The 27,988-nt window shown below is 44.3% G+C and overlaps 5 protein-coding genes across 5 annotated transcripts; 3 read left to right on the top strand and 2 right to left on the bottom strand.

Moving 5' to 3' along the window:
- Nucleotides 1–424: 424 nt before the first annotated feature.
- On the bottom strand, nucleotides 425–6,214 carry EAE98_008393 (uncharacterized protein; the record flags this gene model as incomplete). Its single annotated transcript, XM_038956016.1, has 2 exons — nucleotides 425–5,572; nucleotides 5,630–6,214. 2 exons carry the CDS (start codon nucleotides 6,212–6,214, stop codon nucleotides 425–427), a joined length of 5,733 nt encoding a protein of 1,910 aa, XP_038807475.1.
- A 437-nt stretch (nucleotides 6,215–6,651) lies between these two features.
- On the top strand, nucleotides 6,652–10,103 carry EAE98_008394 (uncharacterized protein; the record flags this gene model as incomplete). The annotated part of the gene is made up of 2 exons (XM_038956017.1): nucleotides 6,652–6,820; nucleotides 6,871–10,103. 2 exons carry the CDS (start codon nucleotides 6,652–6,654, stop codon nucleotides 10,101–10,103), a joined length of 3,402 nt encoding a protein of 1,133 aa, XP_038807476.1.
- An 845-nt stretch (nucleotides 10,104–10,948) lies between these two features.
- EAE98_008395 (uncharacterized protein) lies at nucleotides 10,949–13,428 on the top strand (the record flags this gene model as incomplete). Its single annotated transcript, XM_038956018.1, has 3 exons — nucleotides 10,949–11,064; nucleotides 11,115–11,227; nucleotides 11,294–13,428. 3 exons carry the CDS (start codon nucleotides 10,949–10,951, stop codon nucleotides 13,426–13,428), a joined length of 2,364 nt encoding a protein of 787 aa, XP_038807477.1.
- Nucleotides 13,429–16,120: 2,692 nt separating this feature from the next.
- EAE98_008396 (uncharacterized protein) lies at nucleotides 16,121–19,002 on the top strand. The gene is made up of 5 exons (XM_038956019.1): nucleotides 16,121–16,303; nucleotides 16,359–16,396; nucleotides 16,444–16,531; nucleotides 16,580–16,929; nucleotides 16,984–19,002. The coding sequence occupies exons 1-5, from the start codon at nucleotides 16,270–16,272 to the stop codon at nucleotides 18,664–18,666; spliced, it is 2,193 nt and encodes a 730-aa protein (XP_038807478.1). The 5' UTR covers nucleotides 16,121–16,269; the 3' UTR covers nucleotides 18,667–19,002.
- Nucleotides 19,003–19,442: 440 nt separating this feature from the next.
- Nucleotides 19,443–27,977, bottom strand: EAE98_008397 (uncharacterized protein; the record flags this gene model as incomplete). Its single annotated transcript, XM_038956020.1, has 7 exons — nucleotides 19,443–21,416; nucleotides 21,476–25,247; nucleotides 25,299–26,752; nucleotides 26,830–27,058; nucleotides 27,111–27,523; nucleotides 27,572–27,769; nucleotides 27,834–27,977. The coding sequence occupies 7 exons, from the start codon at nucleotides 27,975–27,977 to the stop codon at nucleotides 19,443–19,445; spliced, it is 8,184 nt and encodes a 2,727-aa protein (XP_038807479.1).
- Between the last annotated feature and the right edge of the window lie 11 nt (nucleotides 27,978–27,988).

Consider the following 27,988-nt stretch of genomic DNA (forward strand, 5'->3'; position numbering starts at 1 on the left):
GTACTCGCCAGGTTGAAACCCACAGACAATAAAAGAACAACATCTTTAAGAACATCCATACTCGGGGGTCACCTTTGCATTATAGCTATCAGATGACCCTAAATGTTTCGATATCACAGTCTTTATCAGACTCAAGGTAGTGTAACAGAGAAGAAACAATGATTGTATTTGATGAAAGTCTCAAATCGTGATCGTTCCATATTGCCATATGCACAGGCGTTGCTTTCGAACTTGGTGTTCCAATTCATAATATTTGCATACACATCCCGAGATCCCACAAATAAATAAAGTAGAACGCCAACTCTCTTCGATATCCTACAAAATCAAAAGCATGCATATGCTCCGATCAAGTCATGTTCAAGAAACCAGCTCCCATGATGTCTAGTTGATTTTTGTGCTTTCTAGCTATTAACTTTTGAGAAGGCTAACCTTCAGCTATACTTCCCCTTGGACTTTCCTGCCTGGACAAGTCACTTGCACTAGTCGCAATACTCATCTGTACACTCGGTCTCCTCCCAAGTACAGGTATGCTACTCCCAACTCCCGGCACCCGCTCCAATCTCATTGGTGTCGGACTACTATCCCTTCCATCTCTTGTCAAGATCCCTGGCGGTAACCCCAATGTCGGAATATTCGAGTCGAGAAGCATAGCCGGGAATGCACTTCTGAGCGTTGGTGGCGTCGCATGTGGTGGTGTGACTTTTTCAAAAACTTCTTTGTAGAAGAGTTCTAGTTTCCAGCTATTGTGACAGAATTCTTCGAGCTCGGCTTTGATGGTGTCAGGACTGATTCCACCGGTGATAGCTAATTTTGAATTGGGAAGGGAAGCGCCTAGTACATCAGCTGTCGCTCGTAATGAAGGGGAGAGGGGGTGGGTCGCACGAAGAAGAGGAGAAGGGGCATGAGCCGCACGCAGGATTGGTGATTGAAAGGGGCTGGATGTATTTGCAGCGATTCCTGGATTGTTTGCAATTGGACTGGGTCCCATGCGATTGACGCTAGCATGATCCACTTTCATGTATTTTTCTGTATCTCTGGCAGATGTTGTCCTATTATTGTACAGTCGGTTCGCTAATAGGAGGAAATTGCCTTCATCTGTAATTTGTGCAAGTAATACTCCAGATCTATGAATATACTGTGTATAGGTATAATCCGGTCGACCCCATGAGAATGACACATCAATATTGCTTGGAAAATTCTTCGCAGCTTCAATATCAAGAACAAAATTGAACTTCTTCATGATTGCTTTTTGATAATAATGTCGATTAGATTGTGTAGTTTGTGCTTGCGGAGTAAAGGAATTGACGTCAAAGTATGTTCGGGGCTGTTGATCTGGAGGCTGCAAAGCCAATTCGATCAAGTAGGGACTCCTGAATGGATGAACAGAAGCGATGGAACATGCCTCGCCAATTGGTGCTTCGACTAATCGTAGGCCATGTTGTTCTGCTGTTGTTGCCCACGTATGTATGGCATCCTCGATCAGCTTAGCGGTGACATTGAGCCAATCGATTCGGATGTGGTAACAGTTGTCAGGATTATGAAGACGATCATAGTGAAGGTTGATGAGTTCGGGTCGATAAGAGCGTTTTCGATGGTCAACATCATACTTCATAACTTTACTCAGAGATACCTTAGGCCTTTTGCCACCACATGTGGTTGGAGTTGGCACACCCGACTCATGTGAACTATCATCTTGCGTAGAGCTAGATCTTGCTCTATCTGGTCGAGGAGAGTCTTTGGGCATGGCATCTGACATTGGAGTCGAAGGCACAGAGTTTTCACGGCGTCGAGAGCCGAACCAACCACTGCGACTATCCGGTCTCTGTTTGGCAAATTCTCCAGTAACTTGGTAGAAATACTGCCCATCTCTGAAAGGATGACGTTTTTCGACATGGACAAATATGCCTGCATCTTTACCAACTTCCCTCTCTTTCAACCTCTGTGTCTCGTCAACCATAAGAAAGTTGCCCAATTCAACTGCCTGATCACGATCTTCAATGTCCTCAAAATTTTCAAGTAACCATGTCGTCATATCGGAACCGATAAAACAATTATAATGCAATCGAAAATGCCATCTGCGATTCTGCATACGGACACCGCCCTTCTCCACAGGTGCTTGGATAGCTTCTGCCAAGGCGGCAACATCAAGTTTGGATTTTCGAAAACGATCAGTGTCAAGTAAGTGCCCACGTCTAGTTGTACTTTCACTTGTCTCCACAAGGGGTAAAGTCTCGAGTTCTGCGCTGACAACAACGGATGGATCCTCCGTCTTATACACAATGTCAAGTGGATTTGAATCTTTTATTTTCCTGGAGGCAAGACTATGGAAACGCCGCTCTGATGGTGGAACGTATCTGTGGCTTTGCCACATTTGAGTGAGCTTCCTGATACCTTCTAGTCGGACTTCTTCTTCGTTATCCTCACCTCTCATGCGGTCTCGTCGAGACTGAGTTGGGCGTACCACAGGAATCAGCACAAACCTTGCACGCCAGAATCGGAGGTGCTCGTTCATGTCGTCCTCAAAGCCCGCAATGAAGGAGTCTACGTAATTCCAGTTATATTCATCCTTTGATCGACCCAACGTCATTTTGCGCGATTCATAGGTTTCGCTCAAAGTAGTTCGGATGGCCGGATAGTACCCAGACGGGCTTAACGTTCCTTGGCTAGGTGTAGTCAGAGCTGTTGGTTTTCGGACGAACATATTGACTTCGATTTCGGTACCATTCACGCACGATAACTGATGAATTATGTTTCCCATGGACATGAATACACTGGCTCCATCCTCAGCAATACGATCACGGTCAAAAACATTCGCGATCTTCAGAGACTTTTGTCCAAATGCCTCGGCTACCCCAGGACCGATGACAATCTGAAACCCTTGGGAAAGTCGCAAGCTAATCAACTCCCTCAAAAAGTCTTCCCTATTACTTGAATCTTCGCTAATTTCATCCTCGGAATTTTGTGAAATATTGTATGGCTTCTGCTGATATTCGGTTTCAAGTTGAAACTTTGTAGGAAACGATTCGGTGGTTAATGGCACAGATGCGGGAGAACAGAGAGATTTCCATTTCATTGTTCTAGTGAGCACTGGCTTAGGGAAGACATGTTGCCATCTTCTGTACACCGTTTTCCCCATTGCGTCATTCTCTGTTGGATTGGATGGATTCAGCACACTTAGCCATGGCGATAAAGCAGTAGTAGGAGATAAAGTAGCTGGTAGTTCTGGGACCGCTTCTGCGAGAAGTTTTGAGTTATACACCTTTTGACTATCATTAGTTCTGAGCAGCTGCACATTCATATGCTCATCTTCGGTGCCCTTGATCCCGTCGTAGAAGGAGCTCAAGACAGATTTAGATTTGAACTGGTTTGTCGAATCTAAAGACTGAAGTGCGCTTTTGATGGTCATAGGGCGTATCGAAGGACTCCTCTCAACGTCCGGCTCGCTTCTTCGCTTGCTTTCAATGGAACTGCTGTCGGACTTCATCCTTGACTTATCACTGTTTGATGACGGTGGACGATCTTGGCTCACTGGAGCGCTAAGTAAATGATTCGCCATGGTGAAAGTGTTCTTCTTCTTTGGATCAAATTCTTTCGACGAAGCAGAAACTGGTTTCGCTGCACTAGCATTTTCGGTGTGTAATTCAGCTGCGACACCCTTAGGCGCGGCGATGCCAAAACCGTACTTGCCTAGACTTATTTGGCGGTTCAATTTCGTAGGTCGTGGAGCTGGAACTTTGGCTGCAGTCATGGTGCTACTTACACTGCCTTTACGCGGCAATACCGGATCATTCCTATGTAAGCTTTGCTTGTCTCTGTCGAGCTTCACCCCAGTGAGCAAATTCATGCTTCTTGAGGTTGGACTATCATCAGTGAAAGAGGTGCCAAAAACTTTAGAATCGTTTGCAAGAACCTTTCTCGCTGTTTCCTCACTTCCTGGTTTAAAGGGCGACTTTAGGCTTTTTTGTCGCGGGCCGATGAAATTTTCCAGGGTTTCAGAGTGGTTGACGTCGTATATATCAAGTGCCTTCACAAATTGCTTCTCAACTTGTGTGGCATGTCGATCAAGTAAAGGTTTTGATGGCCCATTAACAAATTCTGAAAGGCTAGACTGCAACTTCGCGCGTTCCCAGGTATAAGAATGCTTTTTCGTACACGCAGTTTCACGAGATTCCTGGATTAACATTTGGGGAAAGGCAATGTCTAGTTGCAGTGGCGGAACGGCAATCTCGGTCATCGCATTCTCCATGACACTAGCCATTTCCATTTCATACATTTTACATCGTATCGCGAAATCGCTAGAGGACTCGGCTACTCGTTTCTTGAACAGCTTCGAATCGGCCAGAGGATATGTAGAAAGCAGATCTTGGGACGCCCCAGTCCAAAAAGATACATCGATCCAGTGCGGTATTGCATAGTTCCACTCACTAGGGTCCTGTCCACTATTGGAAGAGGAATTTTGAAAACTTCTATCACGAATCTTGGGTGGAGAAAGCGAGCCGTTCAAGGATGAATAGCTTCCAAATATGGGAGCTGTTTGACGCGGAGTGCTATCCTCGCTACGAAGAGCTTTGAAATGCAATGCTTCTTGAAATGGAGCATATCGTGGGTTTCGGTATCGAAACAGTGGTACAGAGTGCAGTGGCATTTTCGGGAGACAAACAAGGTCAATTCCAATGCCGTTACCGATGAGGCTCTCCGTGGTTTTACGGAGAGTCTCGTAGTCTACTTCAAAAAGCCCAGCACATGGAGTTACAACAACAATAGATATCCCAGTTCTAACAAGGTCCCGATCGATATAATCATGCGCAAACTGGGTCGAAGCAAGATCTATTGCTTCGAGAACGTTCCCATGCATAGCAAGCGAGGGCTCCGCCTCGATGCGGGTCCCAAGAGTGCCTTTACTTGTGGCTGAGGACGGCGCCCCCAAAGCCGTGACTAACTCGATTCGATGCATGGAGATATCTTTGCGAAAAAATTTAAACTCGCGCTTCAACTGATATAGAATCGTTGTCCACTCTCCACTGGCCATCTCACTAACAACAACTCGATAAAAATCTTTGTATGGCTTTTTACTACCATCAGTTTGTACACCCGTGTGGTATGCGGTATCGTGTGATGATCTTGCTAATTCTGAAGCCAACCCAGTATCGTATTCGACTCTTGTAAATAACACTATGCTGACTAAATGCTTCACTTTAAGCTGCACCCACTTCTTAAACAATGCTGGTAAAAAGCCATTTACCACTTTGTTGAACATTATTTCTCCTGAACCTTCCGAGTCAAAATCCCACATCTCCCTCGACATCTGAATAAAAAGCACGTAGCGCGCTGACTCGCTCCGGAAGACTGGTTTGGTATTCGTCGAAAAGAATGCGGACTGCACCTTTCGGCCACCAATGTAAACAGCAGTAACTTGTGCCTTGATTGTGCCCATAAACAAAATCTTTTGCCCTTTATAGACAGCCTTGTTGACCATTTCGGCCACAGTTAATCTCCACATGTCTGATCGAGCAAGGTATTCATCTTTGAACGACATCTCAACGTGGGATGCAGAGCTGGTGGCTGTATCAGTCTGTAGGACATTGTAATTAGCAGCATATTTAAGAAGGAATATATCGGTAGAACATACTGTGCAAAGAATCACATTGGACCGATGCTTCAAATTAAATACATCGGCGATGGGCTTAGCAAGAGAAACCTCCAATGCGGATTGCTTCAGCTTCAAATCATTTGGCATATCTTTTGCGAGAAACAGATAGCGTTTACCAAAGCCCGTATCATGCTTAGAGCCTTTCCCACGATGGTCATGGCCAGATTGAGTCCAAATGTAGCTTCCAAACTGCCCAGAAGCCGTTCCACTATCAACATCTGTTCTATTTAAAGCCGACTTGTCCTGAAAATCGCGAAACCCCGAGTCTGTTTTGAGGGCTACGATAGCCATAAGCTCCCCAGCCTTGACATCTGGAAATAGGTCTAGGTTTAAAACAACTTCATCTTTCGAGAACGTTTCATCATGCGTCCATAGGTTGCATCGCCTCTCAACGGGAAGCTTTAGAGGTATCGGATCGTGCTGAACAGTTCCTGTACTTGAGCACGAAGTGACTGGTCTGCTTGCGGATGCGGCCCCATTTTCAGAGCTACCATTACTCACCTGGCGGAGGTGAGAGACTCGTTGGATACCGCGTCGCGGGGTCAGTGGAAGAAGTGTCGACATTTGAAGACATTAGCTAATTTTGGCTTTGATCAAGCCAATTGCGAGATTGATATTATTTGTAGATCATGGTTGTGTGGTTAGAGCTCGAATTTACGATAGCATCGAAGTCGAAGCTACCAGGTACTAGGTAAAGGTTCCCAGGAAGAGCGAGGTCAGTAGGTAAATAAAGTTAGGGTGTAGATTTATCTGTGGCATGGTGCATGGATGGATGGATTGGATGAAATGCATTGGATTGCAAGCGAGCAAGCCACGCTCGTCCCAGGTTTGCGCCACAACTTTAAAGTCTCGGTGATTAAGCATGCCGACTATCAAAATTTCGATAAGGATGTCAAGAAAATTATTTTTGGGAACGAAAAACATTGTCCAGACCACGGACGATGGATGCAATCGACAATTGAGTTTCCCATTTTTTAGTAGCCAGCATACAATCGTTGAGAATGAGCAAACGATCTTCTGAGGTCGTTGAAGATGGAGGCCAAGCATATCAGAAGCGCCAAAGAATATCTAATGTCACCAAGACAACTTACACCTCTGTCGATATACAGTCTGCGAGGCAACTCAAGCAGACTCTAGCATTTGACCAAGACTCTGGTCGTTCAAAACATGGTACAAAATGCCTCGATATCTCGTATTTATGTTTAACTGACCCAATACAGGCATACAGTCTTTGAAAGCGTTTCTGGACAGCTTTTCTATCACAGACACTGACAACTCGGCCCGAATCATTATCCTCAAAGAATACCTCGAATCACAAAAGCCTGCCGACGATGAGGATAAATCAGCCGTTTTCCTCTCCGATCTCATGCAAACTTGGAGTTTCGCATCTCAAGCTAATGATGAATCTCTTCTCTCTGCAGTTCCAGCCGTACTCGCGTTACTTTTGAAGACTTTATCCAATATACTGGAGATGGCTGAACATGGATTGAGGTTAGGTAGAACGATACTTCAGAAGCGTCAACTAGAACTGATTGCAAGAGGTCTTACATCTAATAAGAGCAAGGAGCATGTAATTTCCCCAGTTCTACGACTACTTCGAGAACTATCGATATACGATGGTGGAGCTTTGGCGAAGCAGGTTTTCCGATCAAGAGACTACACCTTCAAGACATTGGCGCGAAATCTTAGCTTGAAATACACAGGAGATGCAGTTGAAGATCGCAAGAAGCCTTCTGTGCGGACCAATGCGATTCGATTCCTCCTTTCTATCATAAAGTTCCTTCCCACAGAATCGAAACGAGAACTGCTGAATCAAAGGGATGTTGTTATGGGCTTAACGAGAGATATCAGAGACGACCCTCCGTTTGTGATACGCGATATCCTCGAGACTTTGAAATCCGGTGTTATGCAGGATGATACTCTACCCAGAGATGCCAAATCGAAAGTTGTAAATGCAATCTCTCTCGGCCGGATAGCAGCGCTGTATGCATATGATCAGGAAGATGAAGAAATTAGCAGAGGGAAAAAGGCAGTTGACGAGATTGCTCATGATTTTCTTATGCTCGCGTGCACGTCGCCAAACCTAGGAGTCCTGAATCGTCAAAATGGATTTTATCCCAGAGGAATTGATGCCGATGAAGGCTTCGAAGTTGATACAAAAGCCGGACATATTGACCTCGGGTTAGACAGTATTGAATGGATGGAGCGCTTTACAGAAAAGGTTCCAGTCCGCAATACCGTATTATCTGAGTTCATCCAAAATCTTCGTCCTTGGTCGAGCTTGAAACAAAGCGAGCTATTATTGTCTATTCTCGAATCTGCCCCAGAGCTTGTCGCAAGCTATTTCTTCACCAAAAAATCTTTTTCATTAGATCCTAAGCTTACCGCGACGTGGGTTGGATATTCAGCTTTCGTATTCTCCACCCTACAACTTCCCATCCCTCAATATCTTGGACACCAGGAGAGGTATGCGAGACTACCTCCACCCTGTTCTATTGTGCTGGAAAGTATATTGCCTCAACCTTTAACGCAAAAAGTTTTTACACGTTGTCTAAATCAGCAACATAATCTCATTTCCTTTTTTGCAATACGTATTCTTTCCGTTGCATTCAACAAAATGCGGGAAATATTGAAAATGTATGAAGAAGCAGCCGTTGCCTCCTCTTCGATATGGACTCAAGCTGCTGAGAGATTGACAGATGAATTTTGTCAACGTGTTCCTTCGATCAAGGATGTCATTAGTACACTCCGAAAGTTATCAGATACAGAATTGATGCAACGAGAGGCCGTCACTAAATTATTAGTTTTGTATTATGAAGTCGTTCCACGGGTTGCATTGGACGCTAAGTTTGACGTATCGGAAACTCTCACGAACGCTCTACAAGCTATCGATAGCACCGGGGGTTCCAAAGAGGATCGCGCATTCCGAATTATGGAACTGGAGAATCTGTTTCAATTCTCTCATTTCTCACCCGGGATGCGATGGTTCGTCAAAGCAGAGGGGCTTTCAGCTTCTCCTTTCGTGGCCATGCTAAAATTGTCAGCGGAAGCACCTGCCGGTGTGCCCTTGCTCAAGCTGAGATCCGTTCTGAACTCAGTTGTCCAAGAAAATCAAATTTTCCAGACTGAGACTACAATCTCAGCGCTTGACACGTTCATAGCGAGACTTAAGGAAATTCAGGGTACACCTAACGAAAGACAGATTCATGAATTTCTCGATGACTGTGTTTCGAGATGTGCTTCGAAGCCAGTGAAGTACATATTTTCGCTCGAAGAACTAACTTCGAAGTCCCGCGACGCCGAGAAAGAGCAGTCTACTGTAAGTTTGCTGATACTTGCTGTCGCTGAACAATGGCCATTTCTTGTCAAGTCTGGAACAAATATTCTCAAAGATGTTGCTGAGTTCATTGCTCGTTTCCTGGCAGCTTCCATAAAGATTGGCGAGGATAAAAAGGTCATTAAATTGATCACCAAAGCCATGGTCGACGAAACACCAGAGGAATCGTCAGCCCGAAAGATTCTAGATAAATCTCGAAAACTTGTTGATGAAATTGAAATCCCACAACCATCGCAACGAGCCACTGGGGAGCCCAATTCTGCAATTGCCAAGGGTGAAATCTCGGCAGCGGAAATAGACGAGGTAAATGCTACAATGCTGAAGGAACTGCCCGAGGAGGACCATAATGCATTGGTGAAGTGGGCGACAAAGGATATAGAGGAAGTCATCGAAGGCGGTTATGCTGCAGCACTGATTATGCTGTTATCTTCGGAACATTTCAGTGTTCGCAAGGAGGCATTGACCAATATATCGAAGATTGGAGCCAAACTCAAAGAATCTTCGTTCGAGGAAAAGGAACAAATTTGGCTTCTTCTTTGTGAGTTAGTGGAGACATCGAAGAAGGTTATCAACGCAGAACCGCTTCCCACCATCATATCGTCGTTCGCATCGCATTCTGTGGCTGTACTATGCGACCCGCTCCACTGTCTTTATCCTAAAATCAACAAGTTCCTTTCTCAGGGCCCAACATGGCAGATTGACAAGATACCTTTGATGTATAAGGTTATAGACGAGTCGCCAAGTCTCGACGATCACCATCACTCAGAAGTCTCCTGGCTTTTGGATCTTATGCTTGCTGGTCTTCAAACACCAACAGATATGGGCATATTCCGAAAACGCCGAGTTTTCGAGAAGTTATTCACGTTATATAATAACCCGTATCTTGCACAAGGACTACAAGAGAAAATATTGAAGCTGTTGTTTCGTGCAACCACAATTGAAGGAGGAAGCACCACGTTGATTACAAGATTCAGTAGCATTACATGGTTGGAGGTACAAGTTGCTTTAGGTGGCGGTACGCCTTTAAAGGTGTTAATGCAAAGGATCATAGATTCAAGTGACAAGCAGAGAATTGAAGGGTGGAAGAAGGGGGAGAAGGCGCCAACGACTGAATAGTCACAAGGTAACACAGATAGGATAGCTGGTAGCTATTAGGTACATAGTAAGGATAATTGTGATTGAAGATACCCTAAATATTGAATCTAACCTCTTTCCAAGACACTCTCCATTTCTACAGTGCTATGTAACAAATGTATGAACACTGTTTTAACTACCTAGGTACAATACATTATTAATAATGAATAACACCACAATCTATACCACACGACCATAATGCTTGTACCCTTGAACGCTCGAATGGACGAAATTTGTATCATCGACATTCAAAAGCTGAGCCCCACCGAGGCTGAAGATCGCTAAGACAAACGGAACCTGCCTTTGTGGCATCAACACTTCTAACGACGGCAACGAGCAAACGAACGACCTTGAACCTCAACTTTAAAACAGTCAAAATAAAATAACATAAAGCTATATTGCCTCCCAAAAAAAGACCAGAGATTTATACAAGAAATCAGTCAAATATATTGCGCACACTCATCTAGAGACCCTAAATCCTTTATTCGAAAACCCTCACCTCAAAACCCCTCCTCGCCGTACCAAACAAACAATCACGACGAATTCAAAGTCCGTCTCACATCCTACAAAATTACAACAGTCTAAAGCGTAGAGCTTTGCGCCTACTCCGGTAGCTGCGCTGAGCTCGGCTACAAGAACGTCTTTGCTCATACTTATAATCTACAGTCTTTCAACTACAACACAAAACAAACACACACACCTACAGCTAACAAAATTTACAAGGTCATCTGGACTAAACATTGTTAATTCACCCAACGATAAATTCTCCATCCGCATATAATTTAAGCTTATAATACTTCTCAAGACGACCACAGCAACGTACCATAATGGCTCCCGAAACGGGTGAAGCTCGTCGGTATACCAGAGACGAATTGTTGTTTCTACGAGACTCACCATTGGTTGTAAAACCTCCTGGTCTTCTATCTTCTGCAGAATGGATGGGGTTTGTTGCAAGAAGCTTCAGGCATATTACCTCGTATTAACTATTTCCAGACAAACACCTGATCCGAATCGGAATACCTCTGCCAGGATACCTGATAGAACTAGAGATCGTGATGCAAATCCACTCCTAGAACACACAAATCGACGACCACGAAACAATGCAAGTATGTCTGCCAATGATCACACTTCCTCCAGTCATTACTTGTTCTCTCGTACTGACATGCAGATAGACCCCGAGACGATTCAACTTGTGCCTACGAGAACTACATTCTCATCCGCCAATCCTGCTCGTAACGCAGGCAAAGGTATCGATTCTCCTGATCGACCCGCCCTTCGCGAAACCGAGTCGCAAAGCAAACTCAGCTATCGTACAAAAATCGATGACAGTGATGATCGTCCCCGGCGTGATATGCTGCGACCGAAGCCTGGTGATGGTGTCGACCAGGAGGGCTGGATGGAGGTGAAACCTCGAAAGAGTTTTGGTACTGAAGGAGCTGAGCGGTTTACTGGGCGCATGGGTGGAGAGAGGCACCGAGATGAAAAGCGATTCAAGGATCGAGAAGAGCGCGATCCAAAGGAAAGACCTAGAGGGTTTGAGAATTTCTCCCGAGACAAGGAAAAGAATCATGAACAAGACAATAATCGCAGAACTGGAAATGGCCGGGGAAGAACAGAACCTACTTGGTTCCGAGAGAACAACGATGGGCCACCAACACCCCGAGAGCGAAATACGAATGCAGATAGGTTTGAGAATCGAAATAAAAGTTGGCGAGAAAAAGAGTTCGATAATCGCGGGGACAAGGACAGAGGTGACCGGCGCTGGGCAGACAGGAACAGAGTTCATGACGACCATAATGGTGATGTTCCAGCGTGGGCGGAAGACGAAAGTATTCAAGTTGCTCCACAAGATGACTTTCAAAAATCGCACGCATCTACTGGCAATAATGAGCGCAAATTTACAGCAGAGGATATGCAAAAATGGAAAGATGCAATGCATTCCAAAGATAAACCAACCGCCAAAGGTAATACAGTGGCGGAAGAAGCCACGCAGTCAAGAATTGACGAACATTCTTCTATCTCTGGCACACAAAAGCCTATCTCTCTTGCGCCACTTGATACTGGCTTTAATGGAGATGAATTTTTCCGTTTGTGGGCTCAGCCAAAGAATGACAATGGACTCGCATCACAGTTTGATCTGAATACAGAAAACATGACGAAATCTGCCGTTTCCGCTGCACCAGGTGGGAAAACCTCCAGGTTTAACAAATTCTTCACTCAAGATGAGACCTCGCATAAAGCGGAACCACAAACAGCTATACCACAGCTAGCGGCCCATAGACTTGACGGTTTGACCAACAATATTCAATCCCCGGCGGATAAAGAAGCAATGCCAATGATACTTGCAATGCTACAATCCAGTGGAACTCCTCCTGCTAATCCTATGATGCAATCGAAACCTCCCGCACAAGATACCCAACCAAGTACGCCTTTTGAGGGCCGCGATTCTTCGCAGCAGCGTCTTCCAGACCGTCATGATGAAATGAGACCGGCTGCTCATCTATATCCCCACAATCTACATGATCTTAGCGCTCAACGTGAACAAGCAGGTAGTCAACCAACTGTACGTCCAGAAGAAATGTTGAATCATTTGGTCAACCAGCGTCAGCATGCTATCAGTCAGTCTTCTTTCAGAGGTGAACAGCCTCGGTCTGAACAGACTGCATTTCTTATGAGCCTCATGAGAGAAGCACAAGCAGCTCCAGAGCCTCAAAGAACAGAGCAGATCATCCTTGGCCATCCACCCAGACAGCAACCTAGCCGTCAACTCCAACATCAACAACAATTGGAGAGAGAACAGGACTTACAAGCTCAGCGCGAACGTGGAAATCCACAGCGTCGCCCACCTGGATTTTTTGATGAACCCATTTATCGGGGTGGACCTCCTCCACAACATGATAATCCTCGGCCTCAACCTACACACATTCTTACACGACCACCTCCAGGTCTCGAGCAATTGCAGCAGCAAGGCTGGCCAGGACAACCTTCCGCTCAACACCCGCCTCCTCCGCAACAATTCCGACCAACGGCCCCTCCTGGTCTAGGCGGAAACGTCCCACGCCCAATGCAAATGCCTCAGCAAATTCTCCCTCCGGGCTTTCAAATGCCTGGCAACATGAGCAACTTTCCCCCTCCAGAGGCACTATCGGGTCCTCGAAATATGCCATTCAATCCGGCCTACTTCAACGGCCCACCGCCGGGTTTTCTTCCACCAGCTATGAGTCCTTTCTCAGCGGAGGGCATGCCGTCATTTCCTTTTGACGGTCGTGGGCCACCTCCTCCACAAGGTGCATTCAGACGACAATAGTTTGCACATGTGTGGGTAAGAGGATAATCGCTTAAATCATCAAAGTGGTAAATGATATCAGGGATGGATGGGTATCAAAGGTTACAAGGAATGAGTGTCATCGATGGCCGTAAAAGTGTGTATGTAGAGTATCTTTTGACCTTTAGTGACACTTATCTGGATGATCAGGGAATGGATCTCAGATGTTTGTCAGTTGAATCGGTTTGTGCGTTGAGAACAGCATTGAGAGAGGTTGCGATTTACCTACGTAGCGTCGAGCGTGTGTGATGCAAGTTTTTGACTTGATACCAAGATCCCCCTTATTTAGCTAGCTATATTTGTGGAGAGGTTTTACTCTCGCGTGAATGATAATTTCAAGCACGTTTAACCACTGCATTTTGTGTACTATTTCAATTGCTTTGTGATTTGTAACATGTGATAGGAGAGGTATGTCGATCTGGACTGGTACATTGTTTGATTAGGAAGTAGCCGTCTTAGGGGTAGCAGAGGAGAAACGTGATTTTTGTTGCATATCGCATTTTTCCACGGTAATCTCTCAATTTCCAATGGAAATTCCCTAATTACCATGGTATGACAGATATGCAACAAAACTTTACAGAATTTCCAGGGTAGCAAAGAAATTGGTCATGCAATTCCCAAGGTCTTTAGTCTCTTATTTGGAGTACGGTGTGTATATCCAACAATACAGCAGTGCAAGAATGAATTCATAAGGAAAGATCAAGACGCTGGAGTTCGTAAGGGCAGCTTAATCTGAAGAATATCCGGTACCGTAACATGTGTGCTGATTTTAAAGCAACTGAAGATGATCTAGTGAGCTTTTATAGTTATTTTGAGTTTGGTTTGGCGTTTGCTAGTCGTGAACTAAGGGAGTTCGGGGCTAGTGGGGGGATCGGGGAAAAGTCGAAGATTTATTAGGGTTTGTCGAGATTTTGTATTTGGGGATGGAGTGAAATGGGCGTCTGATGCTAGGGATTTGATATAGGGATGTGGTTAAGATTGGAAGCCGGATCACACTGGAACAAGCTTGGGTTAACTTGGTGAGTTTGTCGGCAGTTGAAAAGATGAATTTGTCTTAAATCAACGAAGTAAATGGGCTGCTTATATGGGTGAGGAACAATATCAATACAATTTTGACTGTAGCCCCGTGACATTGAATTTCTTTAAATTTGCGCACAAATAGCAAGATGCTATCAATCAAGACCTCCAAAGCTTAGGTATTTTGTGTAGAACATCATATGATAGCATAGAGTTGGTTTAATGTCGTTTGAAGCAGCCCTGTATAGTTGACATTCAGCACTCGATCAGTAATCCCGCCTCCACCTCCGCCATCTCCCCATAGTTCATGTTCCTTACTTATTTCTCATCTGGGTTCGCTGGATGTAGAAAATCTGATTGAACCCGTGCTGTCAGTATTTGGAACACAGGAATAGTAAACGACCTGGATCGCGGAAATAAGAGCAAGATGAACTTCCGTCTAGCTATTGATATGCAGCGAATTCGACCCTTCTCGGCGTCCTCTAGATCTTAGATTGCAGTACGACTCGAGAGGTTCAGTATGCCAGAAGATGTGAGCATGTGGAAATTATCTGACAGTTTTGATGATTTAGATGACTCAACTGCAAATGAGATAATGTTTCAAGGAAATTTAACACGTGAAATTGATTCAACAAGAAGGAACAAGAATTTGTTATTGGGGACCTCCACTTCCCCTAATTGAAAACGATTGCTGAACGTAGGGTCAACAAACAAGTGCTTCTTGGTATAAATGAAATTCGATAGATACCATTCGATGTCTACACTGAGAGACGACGCAATGGCTTTTCTCGTTGCAACCATGACGACACGCTTCAAAGTATAAGGATAGATCCGACGTTGAGATGATGTCTGTGAGATGATATCGGGACCCTCAATACTACCAGCCAGGTTGGTCTTCACAAGTCTGCCTAATACTCATAGTGACTGACATATTATAGTGTTGCCAATTGATGGGAAATCATTATTCTTTTAATACAGGTAATGATATCTCAGCACACCAGCTAGGTGCTTCCATCATTGTCCGAGAAAGCTAGCATTCTGGACAATTCGGAGAGTAGAAGCACCTGGACACAATGATCTTGTACTTCATATCTACACTCGCAGTACTCAGATTGCATTGTTCCCTTTGATCGTTTCTCGCATGTTCCTGAGACAGCTTGTGGATACTTGCATTAATACCAAAGATCTGCTCCACCATCAACCAAAAAATCAGACCGGATGTCCTTAGGATATATATTGATCCCCAGAAGGGTTGCAATCTAGAAGAGTAGGTGGAAGACCACTATCGATCCCCTTCTCCCCTAGTGAAGAGATCGCGTGCAGTTTGATAGTCATTCTATGAGCACTTACTCCTTGGGAATCATTTGTAAACAGTATTTATATTACTATGAGCACCTGATTCACAGAACTCATTCATAGACAAAGTAATATATATAAATAAAGGAGAGCAGAAGATTCATATCGGTTTAATTATGATAATCATATTGAGACATTGTAAATCTATATAAAACAACATGTCGTCGTAGCTTTGATTGAGCTTTGGTCTTTCTGTGCCGTCCTGTCTTCACTCTGGATTAGCGCATAAGCGGCCGCCTCACGAAACAGCCATCATGTTTCTGTTTCCAATGTGAACATGACCCCGCCAAGAATCAAACTCCCTTTCAATCAAACAACCACAAGAAAACACAATAAATCATTCTGTGCTTCTCATTCGATACTGAAGATTAATATTCCTTAATTTCACCACTTGACCTTCTCGAAAATACCTCTCAGAAGTCTACACCAACAAGTCATACACCGCCCATCATGGGGGTGTCGGCCATTGACGAACAGCGCCAGGGTAAGCTCGAATTCACGAATGTTGGGACATGTATACAAACTAATATGAATTACAGCTATTCTGGATGCCATAAAGTCAATCACTCGAGGCGACGTATGTTTTCCTCCTCCGCGATCGAATATATGCTGAAACAACTGTAGTGGAAGGTGCTCGTTATCGATGAGGCGACCAAAAAGATAGTGTTTAGTGTCCTAAAGGAAGATGATATTCTCAACGAGAACATCGCCAGTATGTCCGTCTATGCGTGCTGAGAGGGCACTACTAAAGTGATCGCAGATGTGGAAACACTCGAAAGCAGGAGGGAAATGAATCCAGGCATGGATGCCATATACCTTCTATCGCCCGAACCACATGTTGTCGATTGTTTGTTGGCAGATTTCGAACGTCGAAGATATCGCAAGTCATTCCTAGTATGGGTTGCCCTTCTCGATCCAACGATGCGCCGGCGTATCGATTCTTCCAGACAAGCACAAGAACAATTGGGCGGATGGGAGACTCTATCCATAGATTTCTATCCACGCGAGTCGCATCTAATAACATTCAGAGATCCTTGGAGTTTTCCCATCTTATTCCACCCAGCATGCGCTCCTTTGGTGCGCGATCATATGCAACTTCTAGCGCAAAAGGTAGGATTCGTTGGTCGATGTGAGGTACAGAATCGAAACTGATTTGATACATAGATTACTGGAATCTGCGTTTCCCTAGGAGAATCCCCGAAAATACGTTATTACAGACCTAAAAATCCTACACACGAAGCAGCGGTTCTCTGTTCTCATCTAGCCAGATTTGTCCAGGAGGAGCTTGATGCCTACCAACAATATAACCCCAGTTTCCCGCCGCAAACTAATCGACCTCAAGGTGTTTTACTCATAACCGACAGATCAATGGACACATTAGCACCAATACTGCACGAGTTCACATACCAGGCCATGGCACACGACCTCCTTCCAATCAAAGACCACGAGAAAGTCACTTACACAACTGTGTTGAATGAAGGAACTGCACAAGAAGAAGAAAAAGAAATGGAAATTACTGAGAAAGATAAGATTTGGGTAGAAAATAGGCATCAACATATGAGTAAAACTATTCAAAAGTTAATGAGCGACTTCAAGAAGTTTATCGCAGATAATCCACATTTCGCCAATCAAGATGCGGAAAATGTCAACATCAGTCAAATCAAAGATATGTTAGCAGGGTTGCCACAATTTCAGGAGATGAAAGAAGCATACTCTTTACATTTGAATATGGCACAAGAATGTATGAACATCTTTCAACACCATGAGCTCCCAGAAATTGCGTTGGCGGAACAAACTCTAGCCACGGGACTGGACGAAGATTACCGAAAACCCAAGGAGATGGGTGCACAAGTTGTTCGTCTATTAGATAATCCAGCTGTTGCTCCTAAGGAACGATTACGACTTATCATACTTTATGTCATATTCCGAGACGGATTGATTACGGAAGATCTAGAACGTCTTTTACATCATTCTGGGCTTCCCCTCTCAGAAATGAATGAAATTCTAAACCTAGAATTACTAGGGGTACACACCACCAAGAAACTTACAGACTCTAAAACCAAAGCTGTACCAACTCCATTATTCCCACCAAAACCCACACCTACTGTAATCAACGAAGAACTCGCTCTGTCTCGATATGAAACCAATCTCCAACGCTGTCTCGAGGAAATCACCAAAGGGACTTTAGACCCAAATATCTTCCCTTATACAAGACCTCCCACTGACCCATCTGAGGAAATGGCCCTTCAATCACAAGCTTCACTTCGTAGCGCCAAGCCTACATGGGCTCGTGGACGTAGTACCACACCAGATAACATGCAAAGAATTATTGTTTTCATGGCAGGTGGAGCTACTTACTCAGAAGCCAGAGCTTGTTATGAAATTTCAAAGGATTGCAATAGAGATGTATTCTTAGCTACCTCACATATGCTCAACCCCAACTTGTTCCTGAAGCAAGTGGGAGATTTGACAGCTGGAAGGAAGCAATTAGATTTACCAATTGACAGGCCAAAACCAAAAGCTCCCGCCTATCTTTTCAAAGCTAACGATCCGCCTCCTCCTCCACCCGTTGTCGCATCACCCAGACCCCAAGTAGGACTTGGATTACCGGGCGGACCAGGGAATGCACCTGGAGGTGTAAGACCTGCGAGAAGCCCAGGGGCTCCAGCTCCGCCAATGAAGAGTCCAGGATATGACAGTAAACTTTTGGCTGCAGGAATGCAACAGATGTCTCTAAATGGGGCAGGAGATGGAGCAGGACATTCCTCTGGCAAATTGGAGAAGAAGAAAGGTGAGGATGGAAAGGAAAAGAAGAAGAAGATGGGATTTTTTAGGAGTAAGAAATAAGCAGGCATAATCCAGTCCTCGGACCAGAGTGATGAATAGCGGGCGAACATGGGGAAAGTATTGAAATCGTGGTCAAAGAATTTATGCATGGAATTCGAGGCTCAAGTAGCGATATTTCTGCATGCGGGCAGTGAGAGCCGAAGAGATGTTCTAGTCGTGTACAGCACAAATGAAGGAATCGAAAATATCGAACAATATTTGCAGAAAGGACTATGACAGATATTGAAGGGACTTATTGGTAGTCGGTGAATGAAGTATACAGGATGTACAAGATAGACGAGCGGCGCAGGAACAAGATTAGTATGAGCGTGTAATAAGAAATTGAAAATTAATTTATATAATATGATTTGGTCCAGCTTGATGCGATATGGTCTGATGTTTACTAGAGGGTGGTTTCCGATGTTTAAGATTCACATATGAGATGTTTCAGAAAGCTCACCGGGAGATACATATAAAAGGGGAGGGGTTAGGGGTTAACCAGAAATTGTGTCCCGGACGAAGTTCACAAATTAAAATCAAGAGTCATCACAGGGTCCATTTGGATCCATTTCAAGGTCATAAAGATTCATTAAACTATATCACATTTGAACTTCTCATAATCTCGTCTAGTTACATCTGAATCCTGTATTTGTGTGCTCATTTTGTATTTCCGTTGTCATATCTCAAGTACCGCGATATGCAAATTAAACAAACTGTGTCATCTTTTCGCTCAACTCTCGTTCTTGACCACCTTACGCTTATCAATATACCATGTCACCGATATACTATAGATTCTTTCAAGAATTTTTCCTTGCCTCGATAGCAGCTTGTGATGCAGCAGCCTCCTCCCACCCCTTCAAAGCCACTGCATTTTCCTCGCAAAAGTTCTTACATGCTCTTTCAAAGACAGGAGCATTAGAGTCTGCAGCCATGTCCTGGTACTCTCTCACATTATCCAACCTGATAAAAAGTCTGAACTGCTCCAATATCTTTCTTTCGACTTGGTTCGCCAGTGCGAGCATCTGCCAATAATCTGCACCTTTATGCAAATCCAGTAGTAAATCTAATTTATGGTCATTGGCGTCGGCATCTTGAGGGGACATTGGGTCAACAGTCATCTCCTCCCAGTTGATTGGTTCTTCGTAAGCCGTATCAATGAGAATGCGAAGTGTGTGAGCCGTCATCAACTCCAAGAATATCTCTTGATCATTACTCCAGCGACCAGAGAAACTGGCAGTGCAGTAGCCAGATGCGCATGCTAAAACAACTCTGTGTGCGTGGAAACGAATGTTCTCGGCGACAAAAACGATATCTATCATCTGCTTTTCTTTGCGGTGGCCACGAAGACTGCTAATAAGTGATTGGGCTGACTGAGACGCGGGCAACTCGACGGTTGGGTGATAAATCGACTTGCATCCAAGTTCCTTCAACAATTTTTCATATGGACTCAAACTTAGTCGAATACACTCTAATGGTGGCGCATCAGTGGAGCTAATGAGCAAGAGGTGCTGAAGAGGCCTCCATGAAGACTGTAAGTCTTCAATGGTGACATGCATGGGATCTGAAATGTCCAAGTTGAGCCAGAGATCGGTTCTGTTTAAGCTGTGAGCATATGACCCGAAGTAGTCTTTGCTGCGCACAAGATTGTTTTGAAGATAGTCATATATTTCGAACAGGTCCGACAGAAAATCCGGGATGTCTGCGCGCAAGATACTCTTCGATATCTCTACCATGTGCTCAAGGTGCTTCCAGACCTCAACCATGAATGGTTCTCCATGTTTTGGCACCTTGCTTAAAATCTCTGCAGTTGGTTCCAGGACCACAAATTGCGTGTTGCTCCAACAGATTGCCGCAAATTTGTAGAGAACGACGTCAGATAATGGAATTGCTGTACTGCACTCTGAGAGTCTGTCCATGTTCTCTTGTCGATAAGATGGTTCGCGAGAATTGTCTTTTCGGACTATGAAAATCATCTTGCGCGCAAGTGCGTTCCAATCATGATGATTGAATAGATGCGTGGCGGAACTTGGAGCAATTAGTGGCGACAAGATTTTTCTCATTCTTTCATGTATGATTGAAGTTGGATCCACGAGTATTCCATAGTCGCTAGATTTAATTAAAGCTTCTAGAGTTCGTAGGCACTCCATGTAGTCTTGAATCTTGAAGCAGCCATTGTTTTCTCGTCGACGAAGGCCAATCTTGTACCATAGAGTGTCAAATCCTTTTTCTTTAACACAGTCATGAAGAAAATAACGGTTGGTGTCCTGAAATGCCGCCTTAAAAATCTCATCATCGTGATCAAACAACTCATGGGGTGGGTGCATTCTACCGTTTTTGTCTGCCGCAAGGGTTAAGGATGACAATGTCTTGACGAGAGAGGAACCCTGCTTCACCTTAGATACGATTCCATTTAAAGTGCTGATGAATTGAGTATAGACAGTCTCATTCATTGTCTGTAAATTTGATGGAAAATCCCTCGACTCAAATTTTTGAATCAAGCTTTCAGCAGTAACCAAAGTAACCGACATCAATTCTAGACATTTCTCGGCTCTGGGATAGTCTATGGCCTCAAAATCGATAAATTTTGTTAGTTTCTTATTCCAAGGTGCCAAAAGCTGAGGTTGCTTGGTATACTTTGCGGATGAGGCTGCGATGTACTTGTGTTCTGAGCTCAACGGCAAGTACGCAGGCCAGATTGGCAAGAGCTTTAAGTACTCAATGGTAGTCTTATGACCTGTCGTTACATATGGTATGATGAGTTCTCGAAGCAGCTATATCTTCAATTAGCAAGGGGACTCTTTAGACACAAGTCTTGATTGTGCGAATTTACCTTGATGAAATTTGATTTCTTGAGAACTTGACCAGTTGCCAATTGAGCGAACAAACGCCCAATTGAGGGTTCATCTGGAGCCAGTATACTCAAAGCATTAATGAATCTTCCTAAAGCTTTATGATCGTCCAGGGACTTCTCGCCATCAGCAATCGATTTGGGCATAAGATTTGGTCTGATCATGTAGAGGCCAGGAATACATCTACATAACTGCTCATGTTCCATCTTCGATATTTCAATGATAGCTGGCAGATTTGCCAGTTCCGACATGTTGTAGTATCCCCAGACACCGTTGCACTTTGCTTTGAATAATGGCAGAGAACAAAATGTTTTAGACTTTTGGGACAGATCCTCCACAGCGTACGAGGAAAACTTATTCCAGTAATCCCAGAAGAGTTCCAGCCAATTATCCATCTTTTCATTTACAACCCTAGATCCTTGAGATCTCATGGATAGAAGCTCCGGAACGTGGGAGATTGTCAGTTCCTTGACATTGAACTTCTCGCCTCTAATAATTTCGCCTAAGCGGCCGTAAGGGTCTTTTTTTTCTGGAAATATTACAATACTTCTGGCGAAGTCAAAAATTTTCACTTCTAACTTCGTAACGGTGTAGTAACATCGAGTATTCAGAGGCATGGATGACAGATTCCGCGTTAACTGTCCCAGTGTTCCGTCCGCGAGAGGTAACAGTCTGCATCCGTCTAATTCTGCCAACTCCTCCGGAGAAACATCTCCTACTGGGATGAGCTCACGCAGGACAATGCCGATCAAATGGGGATCGTCAACCATCGCCTTCTGAAGACAGTCACCAGCCTCCTTGGATTTGAAGAGCTTACGTAAACCAGAACGGTCCATGGCCTTAGCAACATCTATCGATTTGATTCCGATGGATATGTGAGCAGGGAAATTTGGTGATAGATTCGGGACCAGATGTTCTAATACTGGAGCAATTTGCCTAGACAACTGTGACTGCAGGAGATCGAAGACCGTCTCAGACATGCTCATGTTAGTTGCATCAGGGCCTGCAACACGTCGAGGGAACAGCCTCGCTGAACTGTGAGGAAGCTTCTCCCAGAAAGATTTACGTAACAGTTCTAAGCGACCTCCATTTTCTGGATATCTTCTTGGCCAAAATTGGAACACATCCGAGCCAATCTTCTGGGCCAAACCTTCCAGGAATGTAAAGTAAGCGTATGCCAATTTTTCTTCCAGTAACCACGAGTTCCATTTCGATCCCTCGGCCTCAGATGATTCGCCTCCAGCAATGAGTGTATTCCTATCTCCGGAGAGAGAAAATGTAGCGTGTATGTGCACTGGCAAATCAGATGCTTTAGGTAAAGGGAGAGTGCTAAACAACTTTGGCGTTGGTAGATCTAAAGCTTTTGTGTCCTGTTGATTTTCTGATTGTACCAATGCTGCAATGCCGTACTCTACATTCTTTCTAAGTCTGGATTGGTATTCACCGCTAGGTGTCTCCTCGATCATTGAATAGACCCACCACTTATCTTCAGTTGCAGTAACGTCCGGGCCAAGCATTTGCTTTGCAGAACAAAGTGTGTAGTCAGATGTGGATTTTCTTTTCTTCATCTTCACCGACCAAAATAGTTCCTTCGCCTCGGGCCCCTTGAAGCTGACTACCCGAACTCCTTTCAAGAACAGCAGGGAAATTCGAGCTTCTTGAAAATATTTGTCCAAGAGTAATCGGACTGAATCAACAGATGGGGGCTCTTGCTTTGCTCTTAGAGGCGAAACATGTTTTCTCAAAGGGAAACGAAAAATTGTGCCATCATAATGATCAGAATCACTATCGTAGCCCCATAAGTCCTGGAACGGAGCCAGTTGATTTGGGTGAACTTGCTTGAGCTTGGATAGCAAAATCTTCACTCCTGGCTTTCGTGCCTGCCAATTTCTGTTTAAGGGGAGGCATGCCTGCAATGGATCTAGGATCAACAAGTAATCTCCAGAAAGTAAGACTGGATTGTCTGTAAAATGGTACATGGTCTGGCTGCCTCGACCAAACATGCCGATGGTTGATCTATCTTCTCGCTTGCTGCCAACACCAACGTTCTTGAAACCTTTGAAGTCGCTATCCTGAAATACTGCATCATTATGAACCAGTAGAGCTGGCCCTTGAAGATCTTTCATCTCTGAGGTAAGAAGATTTTCAGTTGAATGGTGCCTAGGATCCAACATCCAGTGGATTGCTGATGCCTTAGAATCATCCGCGTTTGCTAGATACTCCTTGAAAGTACTTTCGATAGGGTAGCGGTCAAGAGTAGTGGATATGCTGGTCGTTATAGCCTCGCACTGTTGAAAGTCCTCGTCATCATCGTCATCGTCAGCGAGTTGCAGTTCTCCTTTCCTCAATCGCTCACTCAGTTTCTCTACAAACAAGCTGTTTACTGTCTGTTCAGAGATTCTCGAATTGGTAAATCTGACTTTGTCAACAATCCTGTCAGACTGCAGCGGCATGTCATTGTAAACTATATCCTCAACCGGGCACAGAATGCTATCTTGATCCAGTATTTTCAAGCCCCCCAAAGATTTTCTGGAGTATCTGCTGGCCATTTTGATCGTTTCTAAGAGAATTTCGGTATCGGATTCTGTATAAGGATGACCAGACCGCTCAATTTGAACTTGAACATCAAGAATGTCTTTTACTCCTGGCCTTGATCTGACACTCATAGCTTTCAAGATTTCTTCGTGCATTTTTGCGAATCCAACATCGACATTCCCCAGGAAAGGACTGAGCAGAGTGCAACCAGAAAAGAATGCCTTGGAAGCAGTAACGAATACACCGTTGTCTGTGAGAACGCATCGACGACGTTTCAACGATTCCGAAACTATATCAGTTCGGAAGTTGTCTCTTAAATAGCTAAGGACGGCATTGACGACATCCCCTTCATCTTTGATGACACCGTGATCAAGCTGAGCAAGTAATATATCGTCAGGTAGGATTTTGTTCCATCCAAGGAAGTCAGCCCAACGGTGAGATACGGTGAATTGGACGATAGGCAGCCTATATCCTGCACGTAAACGATCCTCAATACCGCGGCATTCACTCGGGCTTACCATTTCAATACTTCCATTGGGTAAAGTGGCTGGTAGCCATTTGCGTTTCAGGAATTGCTTGTATTTTGCCGCCGTTGCTTCTGGCGGAGACCAGGAGCAAGAAGTCTTCAACAACAAGTTTTCAGCACGACTGTGGACTTCTTCTTTAGGAAGAGAACTGTTCAAAAATTTGCCGACTCGCTCATAGACAAATAACTCGTCAACTTTAGCCCTCAACCCAAATCTCTTGAAAATTGAACCATACCGCGCGAATTGATCATCAGTAGGTAACACTTCCTCGTCACTGAAGAACACGCTCTTCAGCCAGCTGCTTTCTGGGTCTATCAGAACAGAAGCGGTGGCGAACTTGCCGGTTAGAATCCCACCAATTGACTGAGTCGGTACTATTGGCAAGCTAATCATAGCTGCTTGTGCTTGTGGAGACAAATCATAGTATGCTTTAAGCATTAACTCTGCAGTTTGCGCCTTGGACGATGGTGACCAAGTGCACTTTTGAAGTCCCTTCCAAGCCGGAATAATATGATCTTCTAATGCTTCTTTCTTCGATTTACACACAGCGAGTTTCTGATAGCTAAGGATTTTTTGGATGGGAATGGTCTGCGCATCTATAAATTGGTAGTCCTTGAATATAGGAAGGGGAATTATTCCATCAGTGACTCCAATTGCAGACTTGAAAGTCTCCATACGTACCCATGGATACCTTGGAATGGTGTTAGTTACCTTCAAACTCTGGGTACAAGGATATACATACCGACGATCACCATCAATTCCGCATGTCAATCCTCGAAAAATTGGGAGTTTCTTCAGATGGAATAAATGGTCGTTTGTGTATTTGGAATCAAGCTGCCCTCCAATAGCTTTTGCGATATGTTCAATGATGATAAGTTTGTCTTCATCGGATGCTTCTTCAATTGCAAGATGGGATTGAGCGAGCCATTGCAATAAGAAATGAAACTTATCACCGTTGCGAACTTGCAGGGTTGCTCCTGCATTAACAGTTTTCAATATTGCTAAAAGACCTCTGTCTAAGCCCGTGCTACCTGAGAGAATCACCGGCGCGCTTTGAGCTCTATCATCTTCCCCAAGCTTTCGAACAGTATCGCCGAGTGGTCCAGGCGGTGGTATGATGGCCCAGCAATTGCGAGGCTTGACTTTTCTGTATTTGCCATTTGTAAGAGGAAGCAACCATAGACTAGCAATACTGTCATTCAAGATATCTGAACATCTATGTATCCAAGTCCAAGACTTAGTGACAAAGAACGTTTGATCGGAATCCAAAGCAGCCATGTCGGCATCAACGTCAAGCTTATGAAAAAAGTATGCCATGGCGTACTTTCTGAGATCGCTGGCAGAACGGTGGCGGATGTGAGGGTGAAATTGTGGGGCTCTTAGACGATCTTGCAAAGTGTTCAAGCTTGACTGAGAAAATTGCTTCAGGTCCAAATTGTGCTTAGGGTCGTGTTGGAATAACTCGGCCTCAAACTCATCGCGATGTACAAAAGCAAGATGATCATCGATTGAACGGCATGAGCCATCTTCAAATGGAAACAATGCTAAGCCCTTCCCATGGTCTGATGAGCCCAGAACAGGGAGAATGTATTCCAGGATCTGTTGTCTTGTTGCTTGTGGCCAGGAAATGACCAAGTTATTCTTGCCGCGCAGATAGTTGCACAGAGTCCGAGGTCCAAGTATAAGATCCAAGAAGAGATTCTTAACTTCCTCTCTTAGCCTGTCTGGGATATATACAACTGGAATTTTTGCGTTTGCTAATGTCAACTTCAGTGATTCTGGCTCTTTTCCTGTCGCCAAAAGTCCGACGCCTGTACTGATATAACCATTCACAGTATGCCAAACAGGCAGATGTTGATTCTTAATCAATGTAAGCACTTGAGCAAGCACATCCTTAGACAAATTGTCGGGATCCTCGGATTTATAAGGCCAATACTTGAATGATGGATCGGGTGGAAAAGATGAAGCAAGGTGGCTAAGTAATTTAGTCCAAGCATGTGGAATTGAGCAATCAAAAAGATATTGATTCCATTGTGCCGGTAACTGATCCTGCGAGCTGCGATCCTGAGACTTATACAATCGGGCTCGATCTGGCGAGATACTAAACAAGCCATGAATAAGAGCCGGTTGGTTGATGGGAATATGTAATGGCATCACTAAGAATAAAGATCCGCGTATAGCAGGACTGTTTTCAACCTGCAAATATGTCAGTGATTCTGAGTACGATACTTTGGTGGTGACTGAATTGTTACTTTTCAGGAGGGTTAACTTACGGGCAAGGGAACGGCCACTGCGACCCAGGGCAAGGATTTCTGGGCTATGCTCCATTTACGGATCTCTTCTGTCATCGAGTTCCCTTGTATACTGTGGTGAACTAAGAAGCGCATTTTGGTTGTTTTGCAGTGGTTCTGATACCTCAATTCCATTTCAAAAGTACAATCGAAGTCTTGAAAAGGATTATTCAAGAAGCTGACAATTGCATCGTTGACTCTAGTCTTGTTTCTACGCAATGAATCATCAATAGAGGAACACGTGGAAGAAAGAGAAAGCTTACAACTGAACAGCCGTCTTATTCATCACCTCGATCTCAATCAGACCCGTGATATTCGAAATCACGCTGATCTTAACAACATGTTTCATGAATAGCAGACCTTCTTTTTCGAAGTCTTCGGTGAATTTCTCTAGTACGTAGGCCATCTCTTGAGCCGTGATCTTGCGATCGGAAATCCCACTTTCTTTTGCTTGTTCAACTGTGCGTAGAGGAAGTCGAATGATGGTGCCAGGAAAAGGTTGCTTTGCGTTATTCATAAGTGATTGATAAACAGTCATGTGGGCTTTCAAGCTGGGGTTTTCAGAGTGTTCTACGAAGTTATAGCCGTTCCCGCCGCTTGACCAAGAATGATGAGGGTCCAGGATCTGGACGCGGTGACCTGATACGATAGACGGAGAATCCGTCCAGTTGTAAACCTGCTTGCTGTCAGTTAACAGAAATACTAGATTCAACGTCATACATACAGAATTGAAACCTCGACCGAACTTTCCTGTAGTCGAACCGTCCTCCATCTTGAGCGAATTTCCCACCTGTGACAAGCTTTGAAAATGCTCTTTCTTGAATTCGGCATTATTATAAGCTAATAGAGCTGGCCCTTGGTATTGAGCGAGCTTGGGTGGCAGATTGTCTGTCCCATAGCTATTCTCATCGAGAAAGAATTTCTACAAGTTGGGTTAGAAGGGAACAATATAGAACGAGTTGAATGATAAAAGTAAATTTACATACCACTTCCGATGCCTGGGCATCATCAGCATTTTGTAAGAGCTCTCTGAGAACAGAACCTCCAGCGGGGTAATCACGACAGATGTTCTTCAATGCATTTAATATGGTTTGGACCTGCGGGAGGTCGAATTCCGCAGGAATATCCATCTTGACGTTGT

This window comes from Botrytis deweyae (assembly GCF_014898535.1).
Source record: "Botrytis deweyae strain B1 chromosome Unknown BDEW_022, whole genome shotgun sequence".
NCBI classification, from domain to species: Eukaryota; Fungi; Ascomycota; class Leotiomycetes; order Helotiales; family Sclerotiniaceae; genus Botrytis; species Botrytis deweyae.

What these genes read in the sequence shown, in the direction of transcription:
- EAE98_008396 (XM_038956019.1), top strand. Translation starts at nt 16,270, where the DNA reads ATGGGGGTGTCGGCCATTGACGAACAGCGCCAGG. An exon ending in CATTGACGAACAGCGCCAGG is followed by an intron (nt 16,304 to 16,358) that starts GTAAGCTCGAAT and finishes TATGAATTACAG; the next exon opens with CTATTCTGGATGCCATAAAG. An exon ending in TCTCAACGAGAACATCGCCA is followed by an intron (nt 16,532 to 16,579) that starts GTATGTCCGTCT and finishes AAGTGATCGCAG; the next exon opens with ATGTGGAAACACTCGAAAGC.